This window comes from Pomacea canaliculata, linkage group LG4 (assembly GCF_003073045.1).
Source record: "Pomacea canaliculata isolate SZHN2017 linkage group LG4, ASM307304v1, whole genome shotgun sequence".
Taxonomy (NCBI): Eukaryota; Metazoa; Mollusca; class Gastropoda; order Architaenioglossa; family Ampullariidae; genus Pomacea; species Pomacea canaliculata.
In genome coordinates this window covers 21,585,635-21,600,751 of record NC_037593.1, presented here as the reverse complement: position 1 = coordinate 21,600,751, position 15,117 = coordinate 21,585,635, and the positions used below count along the sequence as shown (strand labels likewise).

Sequence of the window (15,117 nt, the reverse complement as noted above, 5' to 3'; positions counted from 1 at the left end):
TACAATACTTATCACTGAATTCATCAAGCTTTGGGGAGAAAGCTGGTCACAAAGCCCTTAACACAAGTGTCCAAACCCAAGACAACAATTAAGTGCTGCATGCTGGAGAGGCAGGTGTGATAGACATGAGGTGCATAAGCAGAGAAAGACAGGCATTCGTAGTCAACAGACACAGCTTCAGTTAAACATATCGCAAAATATCCTCACATACATGTAATTGATTTTACGTTGTAAATAAATGTACGATCGAAGACGTATTTTAAAATAACTTATTCATAATTGTTTTATTTCGTGAAAGATGTATTAACGTGTGCAAGCACACGCACTAGCGAGCGCGCAGACACGCGATTAAAAAATATCGATAGTCCGTACTTACAGCAAACACGCGCACCGCACGCACACACACCTATCTCCACACATTCACGCGCAGACAGGAATATATGTGTGCGAATATATGTAAAGAGGAGAACACTAAATATAACCCAAAAACACTGAATATCACTGCACATTACGTTTTATTTCTTCTTCATTTTTTCAATGAATACATCAAGACCACTAATTTAAAGTCTCTTGGAAAAAGAATAAAAATTCAGAACGTTACAGAGTAACATATCAAGTGTGTGCGTGCCTGGGTATGTGGACGAGCGTTTTGGGTGATTGTAGTCGTGGTTGTTACAGGAGCTGAAGTTTATGGAGGATTCAATGTAAAGCGAGGTCAGTCTGATGTTTCTAAACAAGTCGCCATATGCAGTGAATAGTTGCTGAAGTCGGGATGCTGTTTGATCGGAACTGAGCTCTTGCCGGTACGCAGGCGTCAGTCGTCACCCAGGGTAGGTCGAGTAGGGGTACATACGACCTTTAACTCAGAGACTCGGACAGTCGTCCTCGCGTTCCGACTGCACCCAGCGGAGGCCGGTGTAGCACTTGCTCTCGTCGATCTTCTCCTTCAGACCCGGGAACCGCCTGCAGTCGTCAATGGCTTCCGCCAGGGCGTTACAGTTCTTGTCCTTGTCAGCACCGGGCTTTGGAAAACCGCTACACGCCCACTCCACACATGCCTGATGATCAACAAAGTCTTAAATGTAAACACAGTAAAGATATTCCCAGTTTCTATGGTTATAATGAAAAATAGTACACCGAGACGGACAATACTGCCAGGTGTAATAGCTACAAAACTAAGCTAAATTAACGATGCAGTGGACAGCATAAAATAGTTCTACCAATATTGTATGTAATTAAACTGGACAGTCAAATTTTAAGATTTTAGTGCTTAATCTAAGTATTAATCTTTCATTTTAAATTAATTTGACATATGATTAGAGTTTTCTCCATTTTTTGTTACATAATAAATACAAATTGATAGAAGTGTGAAACTTGAACGATTGTCCAGAAAAAGTGTATAACATAGGAAGAAGATGGAGTTTATTTTAATATAAAATTTATAAGATTTGAGACAATGCATTAGTTTCTACGACAAGTCGAATTTAAAATGGGAAACAGAAATCGACCAGCATTAAAGAGCTTTTAATCTGTTTATGATACAATTTTTACCCACATAAATAAACAGACTCGGACAAAAATGCTTCGAACATTTTTCACTAAAGTATTGTAGGGTTTTTTTTTTTTTTTTTTTCGGGGGGGGGGGGTCTTATAAAAAAGCATAAATGGCATTAGAATAAATTTTCTGCTATTCTCGCACACATATGCCGCTGCTGAGTTTTACACAGTTAATACTTTCAACAACAAGTAGTGGAAATCTTTCAGAACAAGCAAGTGAAACATGTCAATTATTTAGTATCTGCTTTAAGTTTCTTAAAGATTTCTTTCAAACAAATCAGAAATGATTGACAAAGAATGTGTACATCAAAAACATTTTTAAAAGATAAGGAAGCCAGTATACTTAAATTCTAGTTTTCTGTTTCCATTGCTAGTTCTCGGGTGAGAAGGCAGACTATATCTTTCTAAGGTATCTAATAGAAAGACGTGTGTTTGAGTGTGTATTTACCGCAAATATTTCAGCAATATCGTAGGTATACTTCGACAGGCAGTTTCTGTGTCCAAGGCTGCCCACTATGGGCCAACAGTAGCTGACAGCCAGTTGCCTCGCCGCGTCGTCTGGGCAAGTCTTGGTCAGATGGAACTGGGCCTCCTCGCACGAGGGTTCCTTTCTACCGGGCGAAAAAAAACGACACATTCAACACGTATTTCTATAGTCAGTGCAGAAATGTATAGAAGCAAACGGTGAAGTGAAGGTGAAACGAGTGATATGGGAAATTGTTGCCTTGTGCCAGACTGTATAAGATGTAAATAAGTTTATTTTGTCATTGTCGACGATATGGTCATTAGCAGAATGTTGTAGGTAACGACGCTAATGATGAAGTTGCGTGGGCTGATGCTGTGTGATGAGAACCATGTAATGATGACTCACTGGTCATACTGAGTGATGTCAGGATTACTGAAAACGTCGTAGATAACGGTCTCCGTATCATCACTGAACAATGGGATGGATTTAGTCCTGTCTCTGACAACCTTCAGCTTCCCGTCACCTGTCAAACATGGCATGGGTACACCTTTGACAAGCAGACTAACATCTTTAGCAAGTAAACGCACGCGCAACATTCTTGCGTACACTACATAAAGAACACGTGCAACACGTATGCACACATTCGCGTGCACGGATGCAGGCACGCACCAGAGACGCTCAGTCACAATTACATGAAGGTGGGGATGGGATGATTGGTGTTTTACTCAGAGCCAGAAACTGAGGCGATATCATGAAAGGCAGCTAGCCCTGTACATTACAACAGGGAAGCAAAACAATTGCTTCATAGCAAGGAACAATATTATGTTTTGCTAAAACTCGTAAACTTCGAATCATATCAATAAAACAATGCTTCCTGTCTTTAAAGGCTGCAGTTAATTTGCTAGCCCTAATATCAAGAAATGAAATGTCAGCAATATCTCACCACATAGTTGTGCGGGATACGGGTTGAGAACAGCGCTGTCGTCGTTGCAGATGAATTTCCAGTCTGATGATGACTGCCTGTCGCCTGCTACCTGGTAGAAGCCGAACTCAAAAGAAAAGGTGCTGTTTTGTTTTCTCTGTGATGGTAAGAGATAGATGATCAGCTGCAATGCTGATATCAAAGAGATCCTCAAAGTTGATGTTGCCGCCTTTTGTGCTGTACGGCAACTGATCGCTGGTATTCGTGCATTGGATGTCTTTGACATACTGCAAAGGACGTCGGGTAAGGGTTATCTTCTAACTATAAAATATACATAAATATAGAAAATGTTTTGCAAGTGGGTTCTCACGTGCACACATATTTTACCATGCATTTGATTTCTTTGTTCTACTGCTGTCTTTACTGCATTTGCAGAGTTCTACATCTATCCATCCTTACTTTAAGACAGGGAAAATTGCAGCGTATATGTATATTAAAAATATTGAACATTATTTGATATTGCACAATTTTCCAGAAGTGTAAAAGACACACACACACAAAGGAGTCGATCCGTTCTGTATTTGTAATAGGGTCTCGTCACCATTGGGGTGACAATCATTAAGTCTGGGGTTCAAATTGCATATTGGATCATAATACTTCTACCTGGACTTGTCGGTGTGTCCTTCTCTGGTTTCCTCACCTTTTATTGCTCGCTCCCCCCCCCCTCCCACCTTTCTGAGAAATCATCATTACTTTCCTTACATAAACCAACTGACAAATGACTCCGAGAACAAGAGTAAGAAATGTGTTTCCAATACTGACCTTGCCAGCCACCTTGAGGTCGGTGCGGCCTTCCCAGAACTTTCCGTCTGACACCCTGGTGACACTTATCCAGCTGGAGAAGCCGAGGTAGCGCACTCCATTCCACGCGTTGCCATTGGTGATGGTCAACTTGTAGCCGCCACACACTTGCGACCTGATGGCGTTGTACTTGCAGGGAAATTCCACGGTGATCTTCTCGCCGGAAAACTGGTACAGATCTTTCCCCTTCTCTCCGTAGCAGATGTAACTTGCTTGACCTCAACAATTAGACAAATAAAATGCAGGCTATCAGAGCACAATGAATACCATTTTTGTGCTCATTTATCAACATTAATTTAAGTGCTTTACAGCCAGGTACACACAGGCGTCTACCGTGAGATACATACCTGTATCACTTTTAATTTATACTAATCTAGTGTAGTAGCGATCCACACTCGATTCAACTTTAACGTGCAGTACTCTATTTCTAGATCCATATACAATATTAATGCAAGTCTTCTTCTGTCACGTGCCTTCTGTCTCATGAAACTTGTGGTCGCTTGAAGAAGAAAGAGGTCTTTATGAATCATATTTGTGTCCCCGAAAGTAGTTTCAAGCAGGACAGTAAAGTCTATCTTAGTACGCTATCAGTATAAAAAAAGGAAAAAAAAAAGAAAGCAACGAACAAACAAACAAACAACCTTAACAAAACAAAGAAAATCAGCCACACAATTATTCTTAATTGTTTAGACAAACGTTATCTGGGTGACTCAGCGAAAGATGTGAGGACAAGATACAATCACTCAGTCCTAAATATCAAGAAAAAGGTAAGCAAATGTTTCCAAGACAACATAACTACTTTTATAGTGTATGGTGCTGTCCGGTCGAGCATACTTGCCCTGCTTGGCAAGGTAAACATGATAACTTAGCCTTAGTATAGCGGCTATTCAGACAAACATAGATAGTCACTTACTCAGCCCTAGGATAACGGCTGTCCAGACAAGGACAGTAAACAGGATCCTCATGGTGATGCTTGGTACAGCCACGTTAGTCGAACCTGCCACACAGTGAGGATTTCACAGTCTGTTAGTCAGTCATACAGTGAGGATTTCACAGTCTGTTAGATAGTCACACAGCGAGGATTTCACAGTCTGTTAGTCAGTCATAGTGAGGATACGAAATGCCTCATTCTACACTCCTCAAGCCAAGTTTTGTCGAATCTCGACCCTAGCATGTTCTCTGCCTCTTAATATTTACTGACATTAGAGTCAGAAAAAAAAAGTTTCCCCATGCTTTCGATTCTCGCGGGCTGCATGATCTGTGACGTGTCATCAATTGTGACTAATATTTCAAAATCGACCAATGCATTATTAAGCTTTTTATTCGCACTGAAGTTCTTTTTTGACATCTAAGTGAACAACACGACACACAGATACTCACAGGTCGGTAATGCTGCTTCGTCAACTTTCTCAACAAGCGCTTTGGTCCTGGATGATGTCCGAGGAAGAAGGATTAATGCAAGGTTTATATACACGTCAGCACCAGTCAAAATGGTAGACATCGATCCATAAAAGAATGCGAGATGTTTGTTTTCGAATCGAATAAAGCTGCCACTTATCCTTTCCCCCGTAAACATAATTAATCACCTCTTGGTTTTAATTATCAGCTGTGCGGGCTGTTTACTCCCTCGCACCCGTTCCTTTTGTTTTGGGAGTCTGCACTGCAAAACACAGCTTTTAGTTCACTACTCAATGCTCTCAATATGACACGCCTATGGAACTGGTGACATACGATCACGAGAAATTAATGTCTTTCCTTGCCAACTATATTCAAACTTATACCCGTAAAATATCTGAAACTATATCCGGCCTGAAACAGAGCAAATTTTCTCACCGCCAGGATCGAGAAACTACTGTCAAACACCCAAATGTTTCTTACATACGGACCAAATATAAGCAGCTATTTACACCAAAGGTTAATAAAACCTCTGGGCATTATTCTACCCCCTTAGGCTAACACTGTCTGCAACACATAAAATACCAAACTGGCTCAAGGTTTCCTGAATTATTTTGAATGTTTTTCTTTAAAAGCAACGAAACAAACAAACAACAACAACAACAACAACAACAACAACAACAACAACAACAACAACAACATAAAACGTAAAAGAAATGTCTGAGCTTGGTTTTGTTGTTTGTTTTGTCAAGGAAGAGCAGACAACCACCATTCACTCGAGAGTGGGAGGCATGACATAACGTCCTTTATTTACTTCATAAAGTAAAATTCTTCTGCGTGGCAGTCTCTTAGCATTTCACCCTTAATTACTTATTTGTTTACACAAAGTTGTGGTGTCTACATAATCACTCTGTCAGGACGTTTCGTTGGAATGGTTGCTGGCTGCACACGCAGACGTGTATTCTTTAATTGTTGTTACAATTGATTGTATCGTATTATAGCAAGTGAATAATAACACCTGCTGCATGTCAACTGGCATCTGAGGAACGTTTGGCGTCAAGCAGCCTGTGAAATGTTTGCCGAACTGTTTTGCGGCCGGCTTCACACGCTGACAGGTGTGTGTTGGAGACCATATATCACCCACCAAGGAGAGTTTAGAAATGCAATGAATCAAATGGGGTGTGGTACTATTTAGTGACATTTGCGAAATGTCCCACCATCCAGAACGTTTATCCAGAATAATGTGACATCTGTGAAAGTGTTAGCACGCGCGTAAGAACAGATTTTTATTTTGTCTTCTACCTGGTAGACGGGGGAACAATTCTCGAGCAATCAGGACTGGTAATCACAGCTGCTCTGCGCTGTTCTTGCTATCAATTAGCTCTCGACAGTTTTTGAGTTTGCTTTTAATCTCCGTTCACCCCACCCTAACAGCCTATTCAGTTTGGAGGAGGCAATTGTTGTCATGCATACTGACTCGGTCTCACTGATTTGAAACGCATGGATAAACCCTATAGTTAAGTTAGCTTTGTTTTGAACCGACTATTGGAGCACAAACTTGTATGACTGGACTGCTGGCAGAGGGTTTTTTTCCAGTTATAACTACTAAAACGAGGCATGATACTATAGCAATAAATTAAACCCAAATGAATCAGGACGAGTACCACGAAAACACAAATATGTACCTAATATTTGTTTGTCTGCTTAAGTTTTCAGATATGCTACACCTTTTAAAAGTTCTTCAAAAGGTGTCACACAGAAACTCTTGTTTGGGACACTGAACATACTGCATGGGTGCAACATATGAATTACAGATTAAGCTCCTAGCTGTCACTGTGATGTTTTACATTGCAATTAATTCCAGTGTTAATTGTCTTTGGGTGGTTGGTAAGAATAAAACAAAAACAGTGTACTTTGGAGCAAAGTAGAATGCCGAGGAGCGAAGGAAGAAGGTATGAAGATGTTAATGTTTTGTAAATTGAGTAATCTTCACGTCGACAGTAAATGGCTCAGAATGATTCAGTCAAAACGATCTTATCAAAGTCAAATAACAGCGAAACTTGATTTAATATTTTCTCTAGGTGTGATATATCAAAAAAGACTTTTATTTCTGTACCTTTCTTCTTTTTTTTCTTTTTATTATTAAAGTATGGTGTATAACATGGCGATCAGTGCATTATCAGCTGTTCTGACCGGACTGCTAGCGTGCAAAGTACGACCGATTTTGTGTGCATGCGAACTTAGACCAATTCAAGTGCCTTCTCCAACTCATCAAATTTATGATAATTATTGCAAAGAAGTCTTCTGTACACCAGAATCCAGTTTAGGGGTGGCCATAATCTGCGCATTGAATCGATGGCAACCGAGTGGTGGAAGGTTTGATGTGAGTAAGCAAACTTTCAACCTATATAGCCAGAAACAGACGGAGAGCCAGCAAATGCACTGGTCTTTAATTGCACGGGCTTAATTAAACAAACGCCGCGGCTGCGTTGACTGCATCCCCAGCAGACTCTCAGCGTCCAAGCGCAGAAGCTGTCTCTCCCTCTTGTTGTGCGTCGCCGAGGGCTCAGTCATGAAGCACGTTTTCCCGTCTGTCACCCTACTCGAACTGGGTAAATCGTTTTTAGTTCAAGCGAAGTTTGTCTAAACCTCACAAATAAACTGGACCGATAAAGTGGCACAGAGATATGTTCAGGGCGAATGTCGTTTTCACTGAATCTGAGAGTATATAGTAGACGCCATAATAAAACAAAACCGAACTTTACAACCGACATCGTACCCCGACCGTAATACTTTTGATATTCAATACTTGCTAGAACATCATTTGGTCAGGATGAATAAATGTGACTTCATATAGCTTCTTCTTCATTTGTTCACTTGTTTATTAATGTTTCTCGTTTTAGTTTTAAGTTTCACCCTTGCCCTCTGACCCCTTTATCGAGAATGTCCACTATGGCGGTTGATTAGGTAACTTAGCCTCCTCAGTAACTCATGTAAGTCGGGAGTTAGTTTGCCGGTTGGCGTAATTTACTTTACCAGCTAGTCCATAAACCGTCTGTCTTTTATGATTAAATGAATTTTGTGTGTGGATGCGTGTGTCTGCAGACGAATGATCTGTAAAGTAACTTCTGTAATTAGTTGTCAAATCGATTGTAGCCAGCGGGCGAATCGCAAACACATACATACACCGTTGTTTTCCCGCTCACTTGGCCATTTTCTTATATATGACGTCTTTTTCTGCTTCAAGTGACGTGGAACAAATGACGCACACAAGACGTCAGACACAAGACAGTGCCATTCGTGCACAAAACAATACACACCTACCACAACTCATTACACCTTTTGAATGTTTAATATGCTCAAGATTTCTCAATATATTCAATATTCTCCTGATGTCACTAAACCTTGCTTTTTGGAGTCATCACCCTTTACTGCAGGAACCTTAAACAAATTTCTGACTGCAGTTACAAGAAAGTGATCTGCATGCCTATGAATAAGCAATTTTACATCTGCATCCTTACAATGTATTATTTTATTATCGCCATCAGATTTCCTGTACAAAAATCTCCTAGTTGATACCAATAGTTCATGTTATCAAACAATGATGATAAAATGTTTTATGTCCATGGTACAGTAGAGATCTGTCATGCACAAAAGTCACTGAGGCATAAGGTCATAACCAAGAAGAGATTCAGAGATTGAATCACACAGTGAAATCATCTTAAAAGGTGGATTCTTGCAGATTTCAACGGCATGGGGAACTGAGTCTGTCATCCAGAAATTTTCAAATTCTGGTGTGCAGCCTATAAAGTGTTTCCATGACTCTTTTGGGAAAATAGCATGAGTCACATACGCACTGATTTTCTCAGCTCCTCTCTGAACAAGTGCCTGAAATGTGATGACATGCAACTGATTTGACTTTTGGAATCTCTTTGAAAGATACCGTTTATTTTTGTACCTGCATATGGATATATCCCCCATCAGGATGATTACACAAAATTTACTTTTATTCCTAATTTACATTTAGATCACATGTAACTACTACAGTGATAGCTGTAACTTTAGACCATTAAAGTAACTGTAGCATTATCAACTTTTACAAGGTTAAAACTTTTTTTTGAGAGCCATAAAATATCTATACCTTGGCACACTCCCTCAAGGTTCCACCAGTTTGTACCAGGTCATCAATAATGATCACATGCTTTCCTTCTGGATGGCCTGAAATAAGAATTTATTTTCAAAACTATGTCAAAACCATATGCAAACATTAAAAAAAAAGAACACAAAAAAAGAAAAATAATCGCTTATAAAACTTTGCTGATGCACTTAGATTTTTCATGACATCTTCCTCTCCAATCTATATCCTTGAAAGATCATAAAGTGGAGGGAGTATGTGATCTAATGGAAATAACTGACATTTTAGATCTTGGAGATTAGCTGCTAAAATAGGAGAAATGAAGCATTTTTTAAAAAGTATTTGGCTTAAACTTTTAAACCGTTAAAAATGCTGATAGCCTTTTACTAGAAAAAACAGAGGCACCACCCAAAATAACTTTTTTTTTTTTAGACAATGATTGTATGAGGAAACGTGGCTGAAAAAATAAAAAGGAAGAAGAGAGCAGAGAAAGAACTGAAGAACCAGAAACTGACATGGAGCAACATAACCAAATATACTGCTGAGAGACAAAAATGAACGTCTGTAGTGGAAGTTTTATGTTCCATATTGGTAAAAAGATGACTAAATAACTAAACATGCAGGTGAGCATAAAATAATCTGTTTACTGTAATACTTGGTAACTTGTTAAGTTTGCAAATGTTTGAGAATAATATCTACCATCAAACAATCTGCATCTACTAAAATAAGAGGAAGGTAGTCTCTACAATATTAACTCGAGTGCTGAGTGTTGCTGAGGGAGGGGACATTATCCATCCTTAACACAGGTACATTTTATGATTTCAAGAAATAAAATGGTAATAAAATAAAATAAACAGTAAATTTTTCATGAAAAATATGCCTTTAACCACCAAACGCTGTTCTTGCCTTAAATCTCTGATCTGCTTTGTTTTTGATCAAATCTTATGTTGTTCTACACTCAAGTAGAATAGTATCTCAGCATGTAACTGAGAGTCCTGTAAAATAGAACTCAGTGCATCTGAGCACACTGCCATTTAAACCATTCATTTAGTTGTTATTTCTTTCACACCAAGACAGCACCTATGGCAAGGATGCAAAGATGAAACACCGGGGCTGGGGCGAGAGCTGAACCCAGGATAGCCAGTCCTCACTTTATTGGTAACAGACGCTAACCATTGCGCCACCGGACTGCCCCACTTCAACAAGGAAATAGATTTCAAGGGAAGTAACTATGGAATATTGATTTGGCTTTTCAGCGCAGCAGTTTTTTTCTCTTGTAAAGTTGATTAAAAAAAATTTAACTTCCTCAGAATCTTCCTTGTGATGTCACAAATGCTTTTTGCTGTGCACACATATAGTGCAATGTTATTGAAACTGGCTGAATGTGTTTTTGATGATGGTTGGATACTTTGCTGACTTTGGTATGCTGTTATTCTGGCAGATCTTCACGAATTATCAGTCCTATCAGCTGTATTATCTCTCTTATGTTCTCTCTGCAATCTAAAACTCAGTCCAGTTATTTAAAAGCAGCCAGTCAAGTGTCTCAACCTTCTTTTAAAATCTTGTTCAATTGCTTACAACAGACTTGAAAAAAACACCTTTTAACTTTGTCAACTTCAGAACTTCTCGTATGCTCAAGAAAAACAACTACCATCTTTTACTGTGACAGTCCTTGAAGTTCCATCTCTCACTTTGGCACAAATAATGGTACGGTCATCCTTGAAATGATGATGAAACCTCTTATAAGCTCCATCATCAGGAAAGGCATAAGCAAGGTTACTGCAGTCTGAAAGCTGGTCTAATTCCCGTTGAAGAAGAGGAATGGCAGTTACAAGTCTGTCAGAAAAGATACCAAGTAAAGAAATCACGGAATGGCTACTCAGTATTTGTTTAAGGCATGTTAACATTTATAAAGCCAAAACAGGAATCATACAGGAAGAAGAATCACACCTGACAAAAAAATTAATAATAAACTCAAGCCAGGAAGATAGCTACTGAGCTTATCAACCAATCCATTAAAAAAGAAGTTAAAAATTGAAACTTGTGTTACTAAGATAGTTATTTACCTTGGGATGACCGTATCTGAAAAGTAAAATCTCTCCTGCAAGGCATGGATGTCATAAATCATAATCTGGGCAGGTCCCTTAGCACTTAGGGGAATTGCAGACAGCAGTGTGGCCAGAGTCTACAACAAAGACTGAACAATTTCAAACGCCAAAAGGGTAATGGAAATGATAACTTGGGATTAAATAATAGATATACTGACATTTTAAATTGTTCCTATTTAAAATATTGGGCTACAAAACAATTGTTTACTTACAATTGCACTTGAAACACAGCTCTGATAAAAAGGGATGGGACCAAATAGATTACAATTTTATCTTAAAACGCATGTGTTTAAAATAATGCGACCCATAATTTGTTTATGTTTATGTTAAAATATTAGCTCATGATGGCAATGGCTAATTAGTATTCTGGCCTTTGCTGTGGCAATCTGACCCTCCAAATCAATGCGTTCCATAGTTCCTGTTGGAAAATAAGGCATGATGAAGTGAAATGATCTTGCAAGATACCTGAAAATAGAATATTTCAAGTGAAAATTAACACATGCCAGTTCAAGTGATACCAAATCTTAAAAGAAAAGGATTGACTTTATGCCATTTTTTAAGGCTGGTTTTCTCTTCACCCTGTTAACATCAAAATATAAATTTATCATGCACAACAAACCCTTAAAAGCTCATTCCTTTAATTTACTCCCTTTTAAAAGAAATAAAGAGCGCCCATAAACTATATATAACAAGTTAATTAAGTTTATGAGGCTTGCAAAGGGCACTAATTCCATGAAAACAGGTATGACGCTGGGGACTGAGAATCATTTTAAAGAGGTGAGTAGCAAATGGAAACCACTTAAAGAATTAGCCTGGCAAAGTGGCGAGGGGAGAGTGTTCCAAGCAGAAAGAACATTAGTAAAGGCTCATTGACCAGCAAAATGAAGGGGATGTGGAATAAAAATGTATCCACTGCTAAACAAAGTGGATGGGATGGAGTATGAAGAGTGAATCACACCAATGGAGATATTTATGACAAAGACAAGTGAAAAGACTGCTAAAAAAAAAGAATAATGCTGTAAATTATAGCTCTAGCTTAAAACTTAATAATAATAAGGGATGTTCTGTTACCTATGTGCAGGCCAAGAAATTAAATGAATTACTGAAATTTGAAATAACTTCTGACACATAATGCAGTGCAGCCTTTTGTACTCACCTTGGGAATGCATATAGTAGTGAGAGCTGCTCAAATATTACCTCTGGAGAATGAAAGCTCCCAAGAAAGATAACTATAAAAAAAAAATAAAAGCAAATTCTAAGATGTCTGCCTGTATATGTCAGCAAGCAAGAGAGTGTGTGTGTAACGCCGTGCTAGCAACTAGGGCTATATAATGGCACAAGAGTGAGAGAGAAAAGAGAGAATGTTATATCAGCAGTGACCCAAAAATAAAATATCACCCATTAATTTTGAAAGTATATCCCATGCTTCTATAAAAACACTAAAAACTATCAGCTTAATGATTCATATATATATATAATTAATGTGTGTGTGCATGTATAAACAAATCAAGGTGCACTTGATATTTTGATTCATAAAATGCTACAAAATGAATCTAGTAGATTCTGTTTAAAGATTCTGTGCAGTTTCCCATCAAAGTTGCTGTTTGTCATCACTATTGATCATACTACATACTAACAGTTGTAGAAGCACTATAGATAGGAGCTCTATTGTGAAATTCGCTAATGACACTGCCTAGCTACCGCTCTTGTATGATACCACTCACATATTAAGTGATAAACACAAAAATCTTCTGTTACTTTTTGATGCAAAAAACATACATATTTTATACATAAAATATACACAATAAGCTACTGACCGTCCTTTCCAGCCATCGCCTTTACATCATCAATAAAAAGGTCTGGAAAACCATCGTTGAAATGCCTCCACCGGATTTTATCACAAAAGCATACCCGGCGACTGTATGACTCAGCTTCCTTCTAAACATTATTTGTAATCTCCTTCAACATCATGATGATGACAAGAAGAAAATAAGTAAAAACAAGGACATAAAAAATGTTGTACATGACAGTTTTAAAACAGAATGAAAGCACGTAAGGTTTCTTGATTCCAAAGTGTGTAGGCTCATAGCTATGGACAGGAAACAAAGTAAGATTGTCTGGCAGCAAGCACTGCAGCAGACAAAGACCATGGAAGTCAGCAGATAACCTATAAAGATCCCTGAACTATCCTAACTCTGGTTAAGAGCAAAGGTCTTAGGTAGCAGGTGGGGCTGCCACAGCCTCTACATGCTACATGCAAGGGTTAAATCCAGAGGCACCCTTTCCCTCCAGTCCACATGTAACTAAATGCCCCTGGAGTTTTTGACATCTGATACATGTGCTGTGATAATCATTTTCATACTAACAGCTAAAATGGTTTATCTTTGGTTTACAATGCCACATTTATGCTTGATTTGATTTATCTTTTTCATTGTTCAGTCTGCACTGCTTAGGCTCAATCTAATAAGTGTTGTCAACTAGAAACTGTTGTATGTTTATTCATCCTGTTTAGTGAGATCAGATTCTGAATTAACTGAAAGATTGCAACAGAAGATATAGCAGAATGCACTAGTGCAAGAAATTAATGTATGGGTTCTGAATTACACCTTATGTGTATACGAATAACGTTATTAGCTTTTTAAAAAAATTGTACAATTATAACTTTATTTATGTTGGTAAATAATGCAGGATAATACCAGCTGGTGGTTTTGTTGGACAGCATTAGTGGAAATTATAATGTATACTTCGCCCCCACAACAAAAGTAATAAATGTAATCAAAGAAAAAAAAACTGTGACAATGTATTACGACCATTGATTCAAAGTGTAATAATTCACCTCAAATCATGCTATAGCTCACATTCACGTCATCACCACAGAATTTGTGTTATCTTCAAGATATATGTGTAAACTGTAGAGTACGTGTGGCGGTGTGATCTATACACTATACCTTTTTCTGACCGTCGCATTTATTAGCAATCTCTCTCGCAAGGTTTTCCATCGAAGGGTGAAAATAGAGCAACACATCATCATCAAATGTTCGTGCCGACTGTTGGTTCAAAGTCATGGCTCTTACAGGTTACAGCAAAAGAAAATACTAAATGGTATTGCAGACAAGTGCGTTGCACAAGTTACAGCACTCGTTGTTGACGAAGGGAGATAACAAATGACAGTTGGTTATCACATCAGAGTTTGGCTGGTACACATACAGCGAACTATTTATCCTCCGTGGTCCATCTGTTTGTAGCGATACTTTTCTCATAACATGACACTGAATCCGTTACTAGACGCGACGGACGATATGCGACCCCATAAGCCTGTCGTATCCAAGAGTGACCTACTTAGTGTTGTGAGGTATTTAACCAGTGACCTATAATTTAACCTTGTCTGGGATGCATTAATCGTTGCTAGAAACACGGGGCAGACAAAATAATTACAGAGCAGACGGGTTTGGGAGCATTAGACTACGAAAGCGGGTACAAAAAGCATAATATACCAAAGTTGAGTTGTGTCTTGAGTAAGGTGACCAGACGTTTCGGGGGCGAAAGCGGGACACGTGCCGATGATGGTGTCGTCACCGTCAAAGAACGCCGAAAAAAGTGATTTTTAAAGACAACTGGGACATTTGATGGACTTGCCAGAAAGCCAGAAAGCGGGACATTGGGCGTCCAGCCC

The 15,117-nt window shown here is 38.7% G+C and overlaps 2 protein-coding genes across 5 annotated transcripts; both read right to left on the bottom strand.

Moving 5' to 3' along the window:
* Window positions 1–495: 495 nt before the first annotated feature.
* Window positions 496–5,337, bottom strand: LOC112561876. Its single transcript, XM_025234700.1, has 7 exons — window positions 5,187–5,337; window positions 4,720–4,803; window positions 3,768–4,024; window positions 2,967–3,232; window positions 2,429–2,546; window positions 2,006–2,168; window positions 496–1,058 (listed from the first exon to the last, which is right to left on the bottom strand). The coding sequence occupies exons 4-7, from the start codon at window positions 3,229–3,231 to the stop codon at window positions 864–866; spliced, it is 741 nt and encodes a 246-aa protein (XP_025090485.1). The 5' UTR covers window position 3,232; window positions 3,768–4,024; window positions 4,720–4,803; window positions 5,187–5,337; the 3' UTR covers window positions 496–863.
* A 3,194-nt stretch (window positions 5,338–8,531) lies between these two features.
* On the bottom strand, window positions 8,532–14,844 carry LOC112562621 (ribose-phosphate pyrophosphokinase 4-like). 4 transcript variants are annotated; one of them, XM_025235971.1, is made up of 8 exons: window positions 14,393–14,844; window positions 13,262–13,379; window positions 12,601–12,673; window positions 11,816–11,909; window positions 11,403–11,521; window positions 10,988–11,172; window positions 9,343–9,419; window positions 8,532–9,089 (listed from the first exon to the last, which is right to left on the bottom strand). In XM_025235971.1, exons 1-8 carry the CDS (start codon window positions 14,507–14,509, stop codon window positions 8,859–8,861), a joined length of 1,014 nt encoding a protein of 337 aa, XP_025091756.1. In that variant the 5' UTR covers window positions 14,510–14,844; the 3' UTR covers window positions 8,532–8,858. The 4 variants fall into 4 exon arrangements, with proteins under 4 accessions (XP_025091756.1, XP_025091759.1, XP_025091755.1 ...); XM_025235974.1 differs by having other exon boundaries at window positions 11,816–11,862; window positions 13,262–13,403; window positions 14,393–14,838; XM_025235970.1 differs by having other exon boundaries at window positions 13,262–13,382; window positions 14,393–14,837.
* Window positions 14,845–15,117: the final 273 nt, after the last annotated feature.

Excerpts from the sequence above, each read along its gene's own strand:
- LOC112562621 (XM_025235970.1), bottom strand. The coding sequence starts at position 14,509 with ATGACTTTGAACCAACAGTCGGCACGAACATTTGATGATGATGTGTTG. Across the intron at positions 11,522-11,815 it reads GTCAGATTGCCACAGCAAAG|ACTCTGGCCACACTGCTGTC; the intron begins GCCAGAATACTA and ends TCTTTGTTGTAG. Across the intron at positions 11,173-11,402 it reads TCAGATACGGTCATCCCAAG|ACTTGTAACTGCCATTCCTC; the intron begins GTAAATAACTAT and ends CTTTTCTGACAG.
- LOC112561876 (XM_025234700.1), bottom strand. The coding sequence starts at position 3,231 with ATGTCAAAGACATCCAATGCACGAATACCAGCGATCAGTTGCCGTACA. Across the intron at positions 2,547-2,966 it reads GTATCCCGCACAACTATGTG|GTGACGGGAAGCTGAAGGTT; the intron begins GTGAGATATTGC and ends CATGTTTGACAG. Across the intron at positions 2,169-2,428 it reads GACATCACTCAGTATGACCA|AAAGGAACCCTCGTGCGAGG; the intron begins GTGAGTCATCAT and ends TTCGCCCGGTAG.